The sequence below is a fragment of the Mustela erminea genome, chromosome 8, assembly GCF_009829155.1.
Source record: "Mustela erminea isolate mMusErm1 chromosome 8, mMusErm1.Pri, whole genome shotgun sequence".
Taxonomy (NCBI): Eukaryota; Metazoa; Chordata; class Mammalia; order Carnivora; family Mustelidae; genus Mustela; species Mustela erminea.
Genome location: NC_045621.1, coordinates 94,859,263 through 94,878,298, shown reverse-complemented (window position 1 = coordinate 94,878,298; position 19,036 = coordinate 94,859,263). Strand labels below are relative to the sequence as shown.

At 35.9% G+C, this 19,036-nt stretch overlaps 1 protein-coding gene across 5 annotated transcripts in view; it reads right to left on the bottom strand.

Moving 5' to 3' along the window:
• The window catches only part of ZRANB3 (zinc finger RANBP2-type containing 3), a 332,973-nt gene that overhangs the window by 80,044 nt on the left and 233,893 nt on the right, over nt 1-19,036 (bottom strand). For all 5 annotated transcript variants that reach the window (XM_032354070.1, XM_032354071.1, XM_032354073.1 and 2 more), the window contains 2 exons: nt 7,624-7,795; nt 5,593-5,709 (listed from right to left, as the gene is read on the bottom strand). In XM_032354070.1, coding sequence (XP_032209961.1) covers nt 5,593-5,709; nt 7,624-7,795 — 289 coding nt within the window. The remainder of the gene's footprint in view (nt 1-5,592; nt 5,710-7,623; nt 7,796-19,036) is intronic.

Genomic DNA, 19,036 nt, shown 5'->3' with positions numbered 1-19,036 from the left:
AACTTTTTATTGTGAAATACTTTTAGATATACCAGAGGTTGCAAAAATAATAGAGTTCATGCATAACCTTAACAGAGCTTCCCTAATGATAATTTCCTATATAATATTGTGACCAGGAAAGTGACATTTGTATAATAATATTTTCTACCACTAAAATTCCATTGTTTTGAAAATGTTATAAATATGGTGTCATGATATATGAAAACTTTTTGAGACTGGCTTCTTACAATCAGAATAATGCCTTTAGATTCTTCTAATTTGGGGCACCTGGGGGGCTCAGTGGGTTAGGCCGCTGCCTTCGGCTTAGGTCGTGGTCTCAGGGTCCTGGGATCGAGTCCCGCATCGGGCTCTCTGCTCAGCGGGGAGCCTGCTTCCCTCTCTCTCTCTCTCTGCCTGCCTCTCTGTCTACTTGTAATCTCTCTCTGTCAAATAAATGAATAAAATCTTAAAAAAAAAAAGATTCTTCCAATTTACTGGGTTTATAAATAGTTCATTCCTTTTAATTTAGTATTCTATTGTATGCATATACTACAATTTAAGAACATATGGGTTATATCCCAGTTTTTGGCTATTATAAATAAATTTCCATAAAGAAGTCTGTGTAAACCCAAGTTTTCATTTCTCTAGGATAAATATCCAGGACATTTAGATTTTTTATGATTAAATTTTATCTTCTCTATTGGCTTATAAGCTGATTGAAATAATTTTTTTATTCTTTTTTTTTAATTTCTAGCATTTCCATTTTACTGTCTTTAAAATACCCATATTTCTTCTGAAATTCCCACCTTTTCATGCATATTGTTTATCTTTGTTACCAGATCACATAACATTATTCATAGCTTCCTAAAAGCCCTTGTCTAATAGTTCTTCAGTCTAGGTCACTTATCAATTTGGTTTTATTGATTGCTTTATCTTTTGAGAATATAGTAGTTTCTTAAAGTTGCTTTTTGTTTATTTCATAATTTCTATTATGTGCTAGAAATTATGTGTAGAAGAACAGGACAGTCTGAAATAATTGGTATTTATACACTCAGGTATTTTGTGGAGGGGATCAGGGTGATAGTGTGGGTAGGAGAGAATCTAGTCAGTACTGAGTTTTATTTAGGTTCCCTTGTATTTAAACTCTCTTTTTGTTACATTTACTCTTAGTACACTAAAAACTTTGGACTCCCCCAGCAAGAGGATGCTTCTACCTTGTGATAATGTATGTCATGCGTTCTTCTACTGCATTCTCAGCTTCCAGTAGTTCCTATATGCCTGCACTATACACAGGTGTTTCTCTCCCCCAAAGGTAGGCATAACTGGGTGATTTCTCAGTGCTAAGTTCTTGGTAGGGGGCAGGGGACATCTTTGGTCTCTACAACCAATTCAATGTAAGGCAGTCTCCTTGATCCAGCTGAGACTTAAAGGTGGCACTTTTGGGGAGTTTCTCTCTCTTTCCCTGACACCACACTATGTCTATGGACAGTACTGGGCAGGACCAAAAGAATGTGAGAAGACATTTGCAAATGTCTTATCAGATAAAGGGCTTATATCCAAAATCTCTAAAGAACTTATCAAACTCACCCAAAGAACAAATAATCCAATCAAGAAACTGGCAGAAGATATAAAAAAGGCATTTCTGCAAAGAAGACATCCAAATGGCCAATAGACAAATGAAAAAGTGCTCCACATCACTCAGCATCAGGGAAATACAAATCAAAACCACAATGAGATACCACCTCACACCAGTCAGATTGGCTAAAATTAACACGTCAAGAAACGAAAGATGTTAGCGAGGATGTGCAGAAAGGGGAACCCTCCTACACTGTTGGTGGGAATGCAAGCTGGTGCAGCCACTCTGGAAAACAGTATGGAGGTTCCTCAAAAAGTGGAAACAGAGCTACCCTATAATCCAGCAATGCCCTACCAGGAATTTACACCAAACATACAAATGTAGTGATCTGAAGGGGCACCTGCACTCCAGTGTTCATAGCAGCAAGGTCCACAATAGCCAAACTATGGAAAGATCACAGATGTCCATCGACAGATGAATGGATAAAGAAGATGTGGTATATGTATACAACGGAATACTACTCAGCCAGTAAAAAAAAAAAATAAAAGAAATCTTGCCATTTGTAATGACGTGAATGTAACTAGAGGATATTATTCTAAGTGAAATAATTCAACCAGAGAAAATCAATTATCATATGCTCTCACTCATATGTAGAATTTAAGAAATAAAACAGAGGATCATAGGGGAAGGTAGGAGAAAATAAAACAAGATGAAATCAGAGAGGAAGACAAACCATAAGAGACTCTTAATCATAGGAAATAAACTGAGGGTTGCTGGAGAGGAGGGTGGTGAGGTGATGGGGTAACTGAGTGATGGACATTAAGAAGGGCATTTGATGTAATGAGTACTGGGTATTATATAAGACTGATGAATCAGTGAACTCTACCTCTGAAACTAATAATACAGTATATGTTAATTAACTGAATTTAAATAGAAAAAAATAGTTATAAGTACATAAAAATACATGAAAAAACTAGAGTAAATCTAGCAAAATGTATTCAATGAAATTAGGAAACAAAACTGGGAGAAATGAGAGAAGATATTCTTTCCATGGATCAGGAAATTCAGTACTATTAAGAAGTCAATTCTTGGGGCACCTGGGTGGCTCAGTGGGTTAAAGCCTCTGCCTTCAGCTTGGGTCATGATCCCAGGGTCCTGGGATAGAGCCCCACATCAGGCTCTCTGCTCAGCAGGGAGCCTGCTTCCTCCTCTCTCTGACTGCCTCTCTGCCTACTTGTAATCTCTGTCTGTCAAATAAATAAAAACTTAAAAAAAAAAAAAGAAGTCAATTCTTCCAAATGAATTTATAGATTCAATGCAATTCCAATCAAAAGTTTGCACACTTAACAAGCTAATTCTAAACAATGTATGGAAAAGCAAAGGATTTACAACAGACAAAATAATTTTGAATAAAGTAGGAGTGAACATCATGTGATTTCAAGCTTTATTAGAAAGGTAGTTTAAAGAGATGCTTTAGTGTTGTCAGATGAGATGTATAGGTCAATGAAACAGACAAGAGTTCGGAAACAGATCAACACATATATAACCAAATGATTTTTTTTATGAAGGTGTTAAGGTGAGTCAACGAGAGAAAAATGGTTTCCATAATGAGTATCAAATGAAAATTGAAAATCCATAAACAAACAAACAAAAAAATATCAAAACCCACTGGAACCAAAACAAAATAACTAAATCTCTATCTTTAACTTTGTACCACATTAAAAAAAAATTAACTCAAAATAGTTCTAGACTTACTTATATAACCCAAAGATATAGCCCTTTTAGAAGAAAACACAGAGAAGATCTTTGTGAACATGGAATAAGCAAAAATTAATTAGGACTGAAATTGCAGAGAACATGAAAGAGAAAATAATAAACTGGACTGTTTCAAAGTTTAACTTCTGTTCTTTTAAAGACAATTTCAAGAAAATAAAGTGGAGGGGCGCCTGGGTGGCTCAGTTGGTTGGACGACTGCCTTCAGCTCAGGTCATGATCCTGGAGTCCCAGGATCGAGTCCCGCATCGGGCTCCCAGCTCCATGGGGAGTCTGCTTCTCCCTCTGACCTTCTCCTCGCTCATGCTCTCTCTCACTGTCTTTCTCTCAAATAAATAAATAAAATCTTTAAAAAAAAAAAAGAAAATAAAGTGGAATATACAGACTTGGAAGCAATATTTGGAAAGACCTATATGTTAGAGTACTTGCTTCTAAAATATATAAAGAGCTCTGGGGCACTCAGTGCCTTGACCTGTTGAGCCTCTCACTCTTGATTTCAGCTCAGGTCATGATCTCAGAGTCATGGGATCGAGCTTCCTGTTGGGCTCCATATTCAGTGGGGAGTCTGCTTGAGATTCTCTCTCCTACTCCCTCTCTCACCGACCCCCATTCTCTTTCTTGCTAAAATAAATAAATAAATCTTTTTAAAAAAGAACTCTTATAATGCAATATAAATATGGGCTTGCTATGCACAGACTATATGATATATAACAAATATATGATGTCTATTATAGATAAAAACACATGAAAATATGCTATCACTAGACATTAGAAGAAGGCAAAGTAAAACGACAATGAAATACCAGTAAATACCGTGAAAAATTGCTAAAACTAACAAGACTGTCAATACCAAGTGCTGACAAAGATGCAGAACCACTGGGACGCTCATGTTGCTACTAGGAATGGACAATGATAACTTGAAAAACAATTTGGCACCTTTTTATAAAATTTAACCTGTTTCTTCCATATGACCCAACATTCCCACTCCCAGTTATTTACTCAAAGGAAATGAAAATCTGTCCATACAAAGACCTGTACATGAATGATTCCTATAGTTACTCATAATGGCCCAAACTGGTAAGATCCCATTACCATTAACTGGTGGAGGGGAAAAAAATTGTTATATATCCAAACACTAAAACATTATTCAGAAATAAAAATGAAGAAACTAACGACATATGCAAAACACGGATCAATATTCAAAAGCTTTATGCTTTAAGCACAAGGCTATATACTCTGTGACTCCATTTTTGGAACATTCGGGAAAATGCAGAACTACAGTTGTAAAAATTAGATCTGTGACTGCTGAGGTGCAGAAGGCAGGGTGTGAGGGAGATAACTGCAAAGGTGCATCAGGGAAGTTTTGGGCAAATGGAAATATTCTTTATCTTGATTGTACTGGTGATTTACCCTATGTATTTGTCAAGCCTCATTAGGCTATGTATTTTAAAAGGACAAGTTTCACTGAATATGAATTACACCTCAACATACCTCACTTAAAAAAATTATCTTATATAAAAAATTTCAGAATTGGAAAAGAGTAACACTCATTAGCATGTCTAAGTTCTATCACGCTAGTAAAAACAAGAACGTGTGATGAATCTAGTTTATATGCACACTGAGATTTAAAAACTCTAACACCTCTAATTTGCACTTTTAGATAGAATATGAGCACATCTATCTCTGTAGGGAACTAGAATCATAATACCAATTAAAAATGATTGACTTAAATAAAAACATTATTTGTAGCAATTATGTATCAAAAACCACAGAAAAATCTGATGACAAAGATGAATATACGTATGTCCTTTAAATGAGAACATGTAAAGCATATTATATTCCCTCATCAAAGTGTACCCATATGTTGGAAAAGACCAATATATGGACAGATATAATGGTGTCCATTATAACACTGTTTACTTTGAATATGCCTGAATTTTCCATATCAGATTTTAAAAATTAAATGGATGAGGCGCCTCGGTGGCTCAGTGGGTTAAAGGCTCTGCCTTCGGCTCAGGTCTTGATCCTGGGGTCCTGGGATCGAGCCCCGCATTGGGTTCTCTCCTCGGAAGGGAGCCTGCTTTACCCTCTCTCTCTGCCTGCAGCTCTGCCTACTTGTGATCTCTGTCAAATAAATAAGAAGTCTTACAAAAAATTAAATGGCAAAGACACGTTACAGTATGCAAATAAGCTGCTTAAATAAAAGCATTAAAATACATTAAATAATTTTTATCAAGAGAAACACATGTCTCAGCAATAAGTACCTTGGCAATAGCAGTTTGTTTAAACATGCGAGTAATCAACCCCATGACAGTCTCAGTAGCACCTGAATTTGGAGCTCTCATTAATTTTTCCCACTCTTCAAAGCTGGCATTCAATTCCTATGTGGGAGAAAATAACAATGCTTAGAAATATGGCATAAAGGACAGAAGAACAGGGGCCCTGGGTGGATCAGTCCATTAAACATCTGACTCTTGATTTTGGGTCAGGTCATGATCTCAGGGTTATGAGATCCAGCTCCAACTTGGGGTCGGCACTCAGCAGGAAGTCTGCTTGGGATTCTTTCCCCCTCCTTTTCCCTTCCCCTCTGATCCTTCCCCACTTTGTGCTCTTTCTCTCAACTAAATAACTAAATAAAATCTTAAAAAAAAAAAAAGAACAATTATTGCAATAATGAATTTTGTCCTTTTTTTCCTTTGTAAAGATATGAGAACAAATTCCCAAAGATATCAATGTATTCACTTAAAAACATCAATATGGAGAAAGGTGAGTCACATGTTCACACCAAAGGCAGAAACCAATGAAAAGCTGTGGGTGAAAGCCAAGCTCTGTGCTAACATCATAAATCAAGCAATTAGAGCTTTTTCTTAAGGTAAAACATTTTGAAAAGTAAAAATAAAAGTTTATATACATAAAAAAGGAAACAGTGAAAATGTATATGGTAGCAAAGTATTTTCATAACAAGATACGCTTTCATTTAAATATGCATGGAGCACTAGGTGTTATACACAAACAATGAACCATGAAACACTACATCAAAAACTAATGATGTGGGGCGCCTGGGTGGCTCAGTGGGTTAAAGCCTCTGCCTTCGGCTCAGGTCATGATCCCAGAGTCCTGGGATCGAGCCCCACATCAGGCTCTCTGCTCGGCAGAGAGCCTGCTTCCTCCTCTCTCTCTGCCTGCGTCTCTGCCTACTTGTGATCTCTGTCTGTCAATAAATAAATAAACAAAATCTTTAAAAAAAAAAAACAAACAAAAAAAACTAATGATGTACTGTATGGTGACTAACGACATAATAAAAAAATTATAAGGTTAAAAAAAAAGAAAGAAAATCGGGGTGCCTGGGTAGCTCAGTGGGTTAAAGTCTCTGCCTTTGGCTCGAGTCATGATCCTGGGGTCCTGGGATCACCCTGCATTGGGCTCCCTGCTGAGCCTGCTTCCTCCTCTCTCTCTCTCTGCCTGCCTGCTTGTGGTCTCTGTCTGTCAAATAAATAAATAATATCTTTAAAATAAATAAATAAATAAATAAATAAATAAATAAGCATGAGGAATATCAGCTAAATAAAAATGTAATGTAATCATACACTGACTCTTTCACTTTTCTTCCTAATGCTAGAATGGTGGATAAAGAAAATCAGATTATTCCTATTTTATCGGTAACATATTGCTCAATGGTTATAAAATGTCTACCTTAAACGTTCAAGATAAAACAATGCAATAATAAATAGTCTTTGTCAACAAAGTCCTGTCCAGATTTAAAGAAATTTCAGAGAATATATAAGCATGTACATGCTAAAAGTAAATGTAGATAAGGATTAGGTAAAATACAATTTGACTTTCTAATATATAGACCTTCACATCTTTCAATATGATTAGAGTTTTCAGATCTTCAAGAAGAAGGCTATATCCAAGTTATTCTAAAAGACAGCTCATACTTGAAAAAAAAAAAAAATCCTAGAGCAAGAAACATAACTTTGCTACCTAATTATTGAGCTTTACACCCTATAGGTACTTAGAATTCTTAATACCAAATCTTCATTGCAGTTGAAGTACTTTTATTTTATATTAAGCAGAAGTATTTTTTTTAAATCAATAGGATACTGAATCTTTTCACATTATTTGATGACTTAAAGTTAAATTTTTCATGTTCTCTTCTTGAAATGAAGTTCATGTGTTCTATTAATTAATCCCATTTTAAGAAAACAGACTTTTCCTTCTATGAAATACGAATATGTGCAATGTTTCATTAAAATGACTTAAAGTAAGACTTTGAATCAAACAAGCATTCTCACCTTGGCAGCTGCTGATGGAAGATCAAAGGGAATACGCTGTCTGACTTTGGGGGGCAGCTGGGTTAAAACATCAGTCTTCAGTCTTCTGATCATTATGTTACTTAATAGCTGATGAAGTTCATTCAGATTTGATGCCCCTCTACAATCCCACTGAGGCCTTCTACCAAAAAATCTGTTAATATGAAGAAAAACTATATGTAGCAAAGCTGAATGTTAGGAATAGGAAAACAATTTATCCAGTGTTTTCCTTTTAATGACAAGGAGCCCTCACACTGTTACTGCTCCTTGTCATTAACACCATACTGTTACTTCTGAATGCAAATCAGTTTCCAAAAGCTCAGCCTGAGAAAGAGTAATGAGTAAGATTACACATTACTCTCAGCCATAGAGAATGTTAATTGTCTAAAATACTGTTCACGGTGAGTTAATGCAAGGCTAGAATGAACTGATAACTTTAAGTATGACTGGAATGTTAGGTGAGCTCAGAAATGGCAATGTGCTTAACAGATCTAACCCCAACTAGGCACTAACTGCCAAGACGAATATGTGCTGATAACTTTAAGTACGACTGGAATTTTAGGTGGGCTCAGAAATGGCAATGTGCTTAACAGATCTAGCCCCAACTAGGCACTAACTACCAAGACACCAGCTAGTCTACACCACAGCCAAACTACCTAAAATGTCTGCCATATCCTCTAAGACGAGCTATCGCCCACTGAGCTGTTAAGCACAGCAGATTCATCACTTGGTGATCACTTGGCCTTTGAAAACAATGGACAGACAGTAGGAAGATATGGTCCATATATACAATGGAGTATTACTCAGCCATCAGAAAGGATGAATACCCAACTGTTTGTATCAACATGGTTGGGACTTGAGGAGATTATGTTCAGTGAAATAAGTCAAGCAGAGAAAGTCAATTATCATATAGTTTCACTTACTTTTGGAACATGTAAGGAATAACATGGAGGACATTAGGAGAAGGAAAGGAAAGATGAATTGGGGGTATCAGAGGGGGAGGCAAACCATGAAAGACTGTGGACTCTGAGACAGAAACTGGGTTTTTAGAGGGGAAGGGGTGAAGGGATGGGTGAGCCTCGTGGTGGGTATTAAGGAGGACATGTATTGCATGGAGCACGGGGTGTTATATGTAAACAATGTATCTTGGAACACTGAAAAAATAAAGTTAAATTAAAAAAAAGGAATTAAGGGGCACCTGGGTGGCTCAGTGGGTTAAATCCTCTGCCTTCAGCTCAGGTCATGATCCCAGGGTCCTGGGATCGAGCCCCGCATCAGGCTCTCTGCTCAGCGGGGAGTCTGCTACCCTTCCTCTCTCTCTGCCTGCCTCTCTGCTTATTTGTGATCTCTGTCTGTCAAATAAATAAATAATATCTTTAAAATAAATAAATAATTAAAAAAGGAATTAAAAAAAAAAAAAGGACAGAAACCCCCTATGTAAGAGAGAATGGGAAAGAAAACATGGTAAAACATTTCAACAGATGTTTAGAAGTCAATGCTGACAGATAAGTGGTGACTGACTTGGCAAAAGAAAAGAAGCCATAATGTAAAATGCTTGCGAAAGTGAACATGTCCTAATCTAGAAGACTGGGAATTGGAAGCAGCAAGCACTGAGAGCAGGTATAAAGACAAGGGTTGGAATCTAATGGGTCTATTGAACTTAGGCATCAAGATAGCTGGCCTCCTAACATGCCCCTATCATTGTGACATCCGAAAAACTACCCACAAAATTCCGAGTCATCTTCTAGGGGCCCGTATGATTAAAGAGCAGTGATAGAAGACAATTAAGAACAGAAAAACTCCTCGTAGGTTGTAACATGATTACTGATATTAATAAATAAACTATCCATTTTAATGGAATTTGTGTGGTATTTTAGCATAACAGTGTCAATTTGAGATATTTGAAACTTGCTAACAATTTTTTAAATTAAACATATTTGATAACAAATACACAAGAATAGTACAGACAACATTAAAAACATGCACTTAGGGGAGGCTGGGTTGCTCAGTCAGTTAAGGGTCTGCTTTCAGCTCAGGTCATGATTCTAGGACTCTAGGATTGACGCACACGTTACGTTCCCTGCTCAGTGAGGAGTCTGCTTCTCTCTCACCCTCTTTCTCTCTCTCCTCTCTTCCTTCAGCTTGTTCTCTCTCTCTGTCAGTCTCAAATAAATTTAAAAAAAATTAAGTAAATAAATAAAATCTTTAAGAAAAACCATGCACTTGCATGTAGAATTAATGAGAAAAGTTGAGTGAATAGATGATAAAATGATAGCTACTGCTCGGTTGTGATAAAAAATAATTTCTTGTTTAAAAAAAGCTAAGTGGTGGCATTGTAAAAAAAGATTTACTAGATTTATTTATATTTGTCATAAATTATATTACTGACAGTTGATTTCCTTTAATGTTTTATGTCTCCATATTAATATTAAAAATTCACACAGTAATAAAAATGGAAAAATAACTTGCTACTACCCAATTATGTCACCATTTTGTCCATTCACAATCATATACGTAGGTTCATTTTGACCTTCTGGTAAAAAAAATTCTAGTGTTCAGAACTACCAACGATGGGAAAAAGAGGTTGAATCTTTAGGTTTTTTGCAAATGAAATGTTTACAATTAAAATGAATTATTTCACTTATTCTCCACCTATGCAATATATTCTATAGGACTACAACATACTAGGTGGAAGTCTTCTGGCACAATTGTTCCCCACTGGCATGGACAGCACACAGATGTCTTCAAACAAGCCAACCACACAGGCTGCACTTGCCTCCTTCAGAGCACCAATATTTGTGCTCTGAAAGGGCATGTCTGTTTAGAAGTCAGAGCAATCTAATTTCAGATGTCACTGTACTTGTAACAGGCTTATGATAAAAAGGTTATTTCACTTCTTACCCAGGAGAGGATGAACTACTGAGAGAAGCTTTTGTAGCCAGTTACCTCCTGGATGCTTTACCACTGATTGATTGCAAGCCCTATGCTTGGAATGAGCCATGGTTTAGAGAAATCCTTTCTCCCAACACCCTTCTCCTTAGGCCGGAGTCAGATTGCAGGTTGCAATGACTTTTCTAAAGAGCACTGGCAGGGGACACCTGGGTGGTCTCAGTTGGTTGGGGTCTGCCTTCAGCTTGGGTCATGATCCCAAGGTCCTGGGATCACACATTGGTCCCTTGCTCAGCAGGGAGCCTGGTTTTCCCTCTGCCTGCCACTCCTCCTGCTTCTGCGCCCTCTCAAATAAATAAAATCTTAAAAATTAAAAAAAACAACAACAAAAAAAAACAAAAACCCACTACTGACAGGATGGTATGCTGAACCTACTTCAAGTTTGGGGTACAAAAGGGAAATGAGATGGGGAAGGAAGGCTAAAAGAAATGCCACCTATAAATGTCTGGTCTCCCCCTGCTAAATTTGATGGTAACTATATATATTTTTGGAGCAGCCTATTCTTTTATTTAAGCAGCTTTATTGAGATGTAATTCATAATGCCATATATAATTCATCCATTTAAAGTATATAACTCAATTGTTTCTCATATACTCTCAGATATGTGCAACCATCACCACAATCTATGTTAGAACATTTTCAACATCTCAAGAAGGAACCCCATAATCTTAATTACTGTCTTAATTACTGTCCTGCCTCCGAGTCCTAAGCAACCATTAATCTATTTCCTCTCCCAAAAGATTTTCCTAAACTTCCAAATATACAGACTCATATAGTAGATACTCTTTTGTGATTACCTCCTTTCATTTTTCTTCTATCAGTGTTTTCAAGGTTCATCCATGCTTTTAGCATGTATTCATTCTTTTTTAAGGCCAAATAATGTTCCATTGTATGGAGAATTCACTATTATTTATCCATTTACCTGTTGATAGACATTTTGGTTGTTTCCAACTTTTGGCTTTTATAAAAACATTCTGAAAACATTCATGAACAAGTATTTGTTTGGACATATATTTTTTCATTTCTTTTGGGTATACACCTACGTACTGAAAAGCTGAATTATATGGTAATACTATGTTTAATTATTTGAGGAAGGGCGCCTGAGTTGTTCAGTTGTTACGTGTCAGCCTTTGGCTCAGGTCATGTTCCCAGGATTCTGGGATTGAGCCCTGCATGGGGCTCCCTGCTGAGCAGGAAGCCTGCTTCTCCCTCTCCTCTTGCTTGTATTCCCTCTCTCGCTGTCTCTGTCAAATAAATAAATAAAATCTTTAAAAAAAAATTATTTGAGGAAGTGCCAGATTGTTTTCCAAAGCAGCTTTACCAATTTACATTCCCACCAGCAGTATTCAAGGATTTCAGTTTTGCCAAAGCCTCACCAACACTTGTTATTTGACTTTTTGCTTCTAGCCATACTGTTTGATTTACATTTTCCTGATGATTAATGATGACAAACATTCTTTTCATGTGCTTGTCGGCCATTTGCATACTTTTTTTGGGAGAAATGTCTATGCAAATCCTTTGCCCATTTTTGAACTGGGTTGATTATCTTTTTATTATTGAATTGTATGAGTTCTTTACACATTCTACACCTGAGTCACTTATCAAATATATGCTTTGCCTATATTTTCTACCATTCTGTGGGTTGTCTTCATTTTCTCTGGTTGGGTTGAGTCCTTTGAAGTATAGAAGTTATTAGTTTTCATAAGGTTCAATTTGTCTAGTTGGTATTTTGTTGCTTGTGGTTTCAATGTCATATTTAAGAATTTCTTGTCAAAACCAAGGAATAAATTTACCTCTATACTTTCTTCTAATAGTTTTATAGTTTGTTTTTACAGAACCATTTTGAGTTGATTTTTGTATACAGAGTGAGTTCAAAGTCCAATTTCATTCTTTTGCATATGGCTATCCCAGCACCATTTATTGAAAAGACTATTCTTTCCCCCATTCAATGGTCTTAGTCTCGTCTTTAAAAATCAATTAACTGTAAATGTATGAGTTTATTTCTGGGCTACCGATTCTCTTGTTGATCTAGATATTTATCCTTGTAACAGTGTCTTGATTACATTGTTGTGATTACCCTTCTAATCAGCAGAGATACTGATAGACTATTGAGTCTATAGACAAGTTAAAGGAGTATAACCATCTTAACAGTACTGGGTCTTTTTGATATATTAACACGAGATGTTTAATTTAGATCTTCTTAAATTTCTTTCAACGTTTTGTAGCTTTCAGATTATTAGTTTTACACGTCTTTTGTATTCCTAAGTATTTTATTCTTTTTGATGCTATTGTCAACAGAATTAATGTAATTTCTGGATTCTTCACTGCAAGTGTATAGAAATACAATTAATACAATTAATTTTTATACAATGATATTATATCCTGCAAAAATGCAGAAATCATTTATTCTAACAGTTTTTTAGTGGAGTTCTTAGGATTTTCTATATACAAGATCAAAGCATCTGAAAATAGAGATAGACATAGCTTATGAATATATGCTCTTTTATTATCTGTTTCTATTAATTCTTTTGTTTGCTTATTCATTTCAGATGTTAAGTCCTAATATTATTTAACTTGATTTAAATACTATTAGAAGTAGACCCTAACAGCATGTGATTTCATGTTGGCAAAAGTGATGCATGCTGTTAAAAAAAAAAAAAAGCTAACCAATCTAGGAAGCTAACTAACTAGGATCTGTCTACCATCTACTTTCATTGTAGCCATATGAACTTACTTTTGACTAGAAGACTGTCTACAGCATTAAGCTGCTGTTTTTCAAATTTTAAGACTATATTTTAAAATAATGACAGAGAATTTTTCTAATTAATGTTAAGACACCAAATCACAGAACCAAGAAGTTTAGGGACATCTAGCAGGATAAATGCCCCAAACAACATACCTAGGCATGTTGCATCCAAACTTCAGAAAATTACAGATAAAAATCTTGGAAGTCAAAGGAAAAGAAAATATTATGCCTATATAGGAGCAAAAGTAAGAATTACATACAGCTTCATCTCAGAAGCCATTAAAACAAGAGAGTGGAGAGAAATATTTAAAGTGTTGAAAGTAAAAACTTACCACTCTCAAATTCTGTATTCTGTGAAATTAGTTTTTTTTTCTTTTTCTTTTCTCTTCTTTTGTCAGAGAGAGATGGAGAAGCAGGTTCCCTGTACAAGGAGTCTGATGCAACACTTGATCCCAGGACCCTGGGATCATGACCTGAGCCTAAGGCAGACGCTTAACTGACTGAGCCACCGAGTCATCCCTCTGTGAAATTAGCTTTCAAAAGTCAAGGGGAAATAAAGACTTTCTTAAACAAAAATTAAAGGAATTTTTTGCTAAGAGACTGGCTTTGCAAGGAATACTAAAAGAAGTTCTTTAGAGTGATGGAATATGATATAATATGACTAGAAAATCAGTTGTATATAAGAAGAGAAGAACACTAGAGAACAAGTGAAAGTAAAATAAAAACTTTTTTCTTGTTCTGAATTATCTAACAAGTAACAATTTGCTCAAAATAATAATAGCAACAATGTATTCCATTACATTCTTTCTATCTAACTATGCTTATACATAAGTAAAATGAATAAATGAAATGAATGACAGCAATGACACAAGGGATTGCAAGGAGGAGTCAGGATTATTTTGATAGTATAAGGTACCAGCACTACTACTGAAAGTAGTATAGTGTTATTGACCATGGTATGGCTATGACATTTGAGATACAATACCAAAGGTGCAATCTTCAACAGATGAATGGATAAAGAAGATGTGGTCCATATATACAATGAATATTACATAGCCATCAGAAATGATGAATACCTACCATTTGCAATGACATGGATGAATTAGAGGGGATTATGTTTAGTGAAATAAGTAAAGCAGAGAAAGACAATATCATATGGTTTCACTCATATGTAGAATATAAGGAATAGCACACAGGACTATAGGGGAAGGGAGGGAAAACTAAATGGGAAGAAATCAGAGAGGGAGGTAAACCATGAGACTCTGGAGTCCAGGAAACAAACTGATGGTTACAGAAGGGAAGGGGGTGGGAGGATGGGATAACCAGGTGATGGATATTAAGGAGGGCACGTGTTGTGATGAGCACTGGGTGTTATACATAACTAATGAATCGCTGAACACTACATCAAAAAATACCAACCTTGATGTTAAAAAAATAAATAAAATAAAAATTGTTGATCATTTAAAAAAAAGAAAAAAGGAAATACAACATGAACTTGAGAATAAAAAAGAAATAACTGATGAGTGGGACTTCATTAAAATAAAAACCTTCTCTATGAAAGACAATATTGAGAGAATGAAAAGATAAGCCACACTCTGGGCAAAATATGGGAGACAAACCATAAGAGACTCTTAATCTCAGGAAATAAACTGAGGGTTGCTGGGGGGTGGAGGGGAAAGGACAGGGTGGCTGGGTTATGGACATTGGGGAGGGTATGTGCTAAGGTGAGTGCTGTGAATTGTGTAAGACTAATGATTCACAGACCTGTACCCCCAAAGCAAATAATACACTTTATGTTAATTAAAAAAAGATGTATCTATGAAGGACCATTTTCCAAAATATAAAAAGATGCATAAAACAATAAAAAAAGAACAACCTGATTTTTAAATGGCAAAAGAGGAGATATAAATAGGCATCTCATCTAAGAAGATAGAGATTCCAAGAAAGCATATGAAATATATACAATATCATAAATCATTAGGGAATTGCAACATAAAACAATGAGATACCCATATATACCTATTAGAATGGCAAAATCTTAAACACTAACAATACCAAATGCTAACAAGGATGTGGGACAAGAAAAAAATCTCATTTATTATTAGGGGAAATGTAAAATGGTAAAGTCACTTTGGAAGACTATTTGGCAGTTTTTTACAAAACTAAATATAATCTTATCATACACACAGCAGTCATGCTCCTTGGTATTTACACAAAGGATTTGAGAAATTATGTCTAAACATAAAAACTGCACATGAATGCTTATAGTCAAACTGCCAAAATCTGGAAGGAACCAAGATATATTTCAGTACATCCCAGCAATGGAATATTATCAGGCACTAAACAAGAATGAGCTATCAAACCATGAAAAGACATGGAGGAAACTTAAATGCATATTACTAAGTCAAAGAAGCCAATCTGAAAAAACTATATACTATGTGATTCCAACTACTAAATAATCTCAAAAAGGCAAAACTATGGAAACAATCAAAAAATAAATGGTTCCCAGAAATTAGAGAGGAAGGAGGGATGAACAGGCAAAGCAAAGAAAAATTTTAAGGTAATAGAACTATTCCATATGATACTACAATAGTAGATACATGCTTTATGCCTTTGTCAATACCCACAGAATGTATAATATCAAGAGTGAACCAAAATGTAAATGGACACAGAATGTAAATGGACACAAAGTAATAATGATGTGCCAGTGCAGGTTCACGGACTATAACAAATGTACCAATGTGGTGCAGAATTTCATAGAGAGGGAGGTTTTACGTTTGTGAGGACAGGGGTATGTGGAAACTTCCTGTACTTTCCACTCAATTTTGCTGTGAACCCACATGTGCTCTTAAAAAATAGTTTATTAATTAAAACAAAAGTGGTGGGGCTGGGTTGTATATATCCATCTCTGCCCTCCATATTCCTCAATTTCTATTCCCAAAAGCCCACTAAGTCTATGGATCTTCTTAGCCAAGAGTGCCCAAGATGTCAAATTGTTTAGAATCTTGAGTTAAAGGCCTTTTAAGTGCACATGGACCAAGAATTTTCAAAGGCACAGGAAGATTTTAAAAATAAGAGAAATAGGGGCATGTGGGTGGCTCAGTCGGTTAAGCATCTGCCTTCAGCTCAGGTCATGATCCTGGGTTCTGGGGATCAAACCCCACTTTGGACTCCCTGCTCAGTGGGGAGGCTGCTTCTCTCTCACCCTTTGCCCTTCCCTCACTCATGCTCTCTCTCTCAAATAAATTAAAAAAAAAAACCTTAAAAAATATAAAAATAGTAGAAATAAAGCAAAAAAGCTCAAAACCTAAAAAATCCCCCCAAAGTATTAGCTCCAAATGTCAATACATCAATTCCAATGATAACAGTATAATCAAGTGCACTCTATGAAGTAATTCATTAAACCTTTACAACTCTGTAAGATAGGTAAAGTACGAGTATCACCTTTATTTTATGAAGGAAACAGAAGTATAGAAAGGTTGAAGAATTTGTCCAGGCTCTCAAAGATGGTGACAGCAACACTAGGATTCAAACTTGGCAGACAGAACCTAAAGTCCTACTTGAATAAAACCCATCTTGGGTATAATAATTTCATATTTAATATGGAACTTGGGATTATTTTGTTATGTCTGAGTTTATTTGTGTATGTGTGTTTTGGAAGGGAAAGTATATAAAAGTCAGGAGATTCCGAGACTAGGAAGCATTCCTGACTTCAGGTCTTGCCCTTTTCTTTCCTTATTCTCAATTTCCAAAATGTATTAAACAGGAAGCTCCTCTATTTCAGACAAATGATTGAACACAATGTAGGTTGTGCCAAATATGGACTATAAAGCAACTATTCATAAGAACAAAGCATGGGTTGGAGAAAATGGGAGAAGATTATTGCAAATCATATTTCCAACATGGGATTAATATCCAAAATATATACAAAATATATAAAGAACTCATACAACTTAACAAAGCAACCCGGTTAAAAAATGGACAGAGGATCTAAGTAGACATTCTTCCAAAGAAGAAATACAGGTGACCTAAAGGCACATGAAATGATGTTCACCATCACTAATTAGTAGGGAAATGAAAATCAAAACCATGATGAGAGAGCATCTCATACCTTTGGTATGGCTATTATCAAAAAGATCAGAAATAGTAAGTGTTAAAGAGGATATAGAAAAAAGAGAACCCTCATACTCTGTTGGTGGGAATGTACATTGGTATAGCTACTATGGGATATAGTATGGAGGGTCCTCAAAAAATTAAGATTAGAACCACCATATGACCTATCTATTATACTTCTGGGTATTTATGCAAAAAATACAAATATGCTGATTCAAAAAGATATATATATATATATATACATATATATATATGTATATATATATATTACGTATATATACATTACACACACACACACAAACACACACACACACACTGCAGCATTATTCAAAGCAGCTAAAAAATGGATATGTCCACTGATGGAAGAATGGATAAAGATGTGGTATATACATATACACACAGACACACACAAACATACACACACAATGAAGTGCTGCTCAGCCACACACACACACAAAAATAATGAAATCTTGCTGTTTGTGAAAACATGGATTGATCTTCAAGGTGAAATAAGTCACAAAGGGAAGGGCCGTGGTGGGTGGGAAAAATGGGTGAAGGGGATCAAGTGTATGGTGATGGATAGTAACTAGACTTTTAGTGGTGATCCTTGCATAAAGATGTCTAACATATTGCTTTACACTTGAAACTTATATAATGTTATACACCAATTTCAACTTAATTAAAAAAATTTATAAATATTTCCACATCTCTAAATTGAGGAGAACAAGACATTTTTATTAATTAACCATTGGAAACATATTTAGAGTGCCTTTTCAATATTTTCTTTGGCTTATGCTTTGATTGCATCTTCCTAGGACAACTTTGTATTATTTTCTACAATGAAATAAGATAATTCAGACTTGAATCAAGCATGGATGATCAAATTCTGCTTTTTATTTTTGTTACTTTCTAAAAGTTTCTTCCAGGTTTGTAACTTATCAGCATGTTGTATACAATTACTTTCGAATTGTCAAATTTGAAAAATCTATCAAGCTTCTGCCATATATCAGCTCTATGAGTCAAAGAATTATTCACAGATTAATCCTTTGGCTCTGTACATCTTAACCTTGTTTCTCCATGATTTATATCCTTCCAGCACTAGGTACCAAGAACAAGTTCACAAAGCAGTACATTTGCCGTCTCTGTTCTAGAGTATTCCTGGAAGCTGCTCTCTCATTAAGGTGACTACCAAAATTCTAATTATACATGGAAATTACTGAGTGTTGGGCTGGCAGAAAGAAAGGGCTACTTAAGATGGCAAAAGTCCCTGCCACAAAACCTGAACTCGGACAGGAGAACAAAGACCCAAGCAGGAATCTGAAAACCCTCCTGCCCCGGGCTCCCATGGACCAATGGGACCCCAACGAGCAGGTGAAATATCCAAATAAGGGAAACTTGCCCAAAAGACCCCTGAACTCCCCTTGAGGCCCCTTAAAAGCCCCCTTCTCCCTGCCTCGGACATGACTTCCGCCACTCTGCTTTCCAGAGTTGCGGAACCTCGCCCGAGGGTGCCCACCTCCTCCCGGTGCAACTTTCCTGGCTCCCCTTCTCCTGAGCCCTGAAACTTCACTGGAGAGTGTTTTAAAT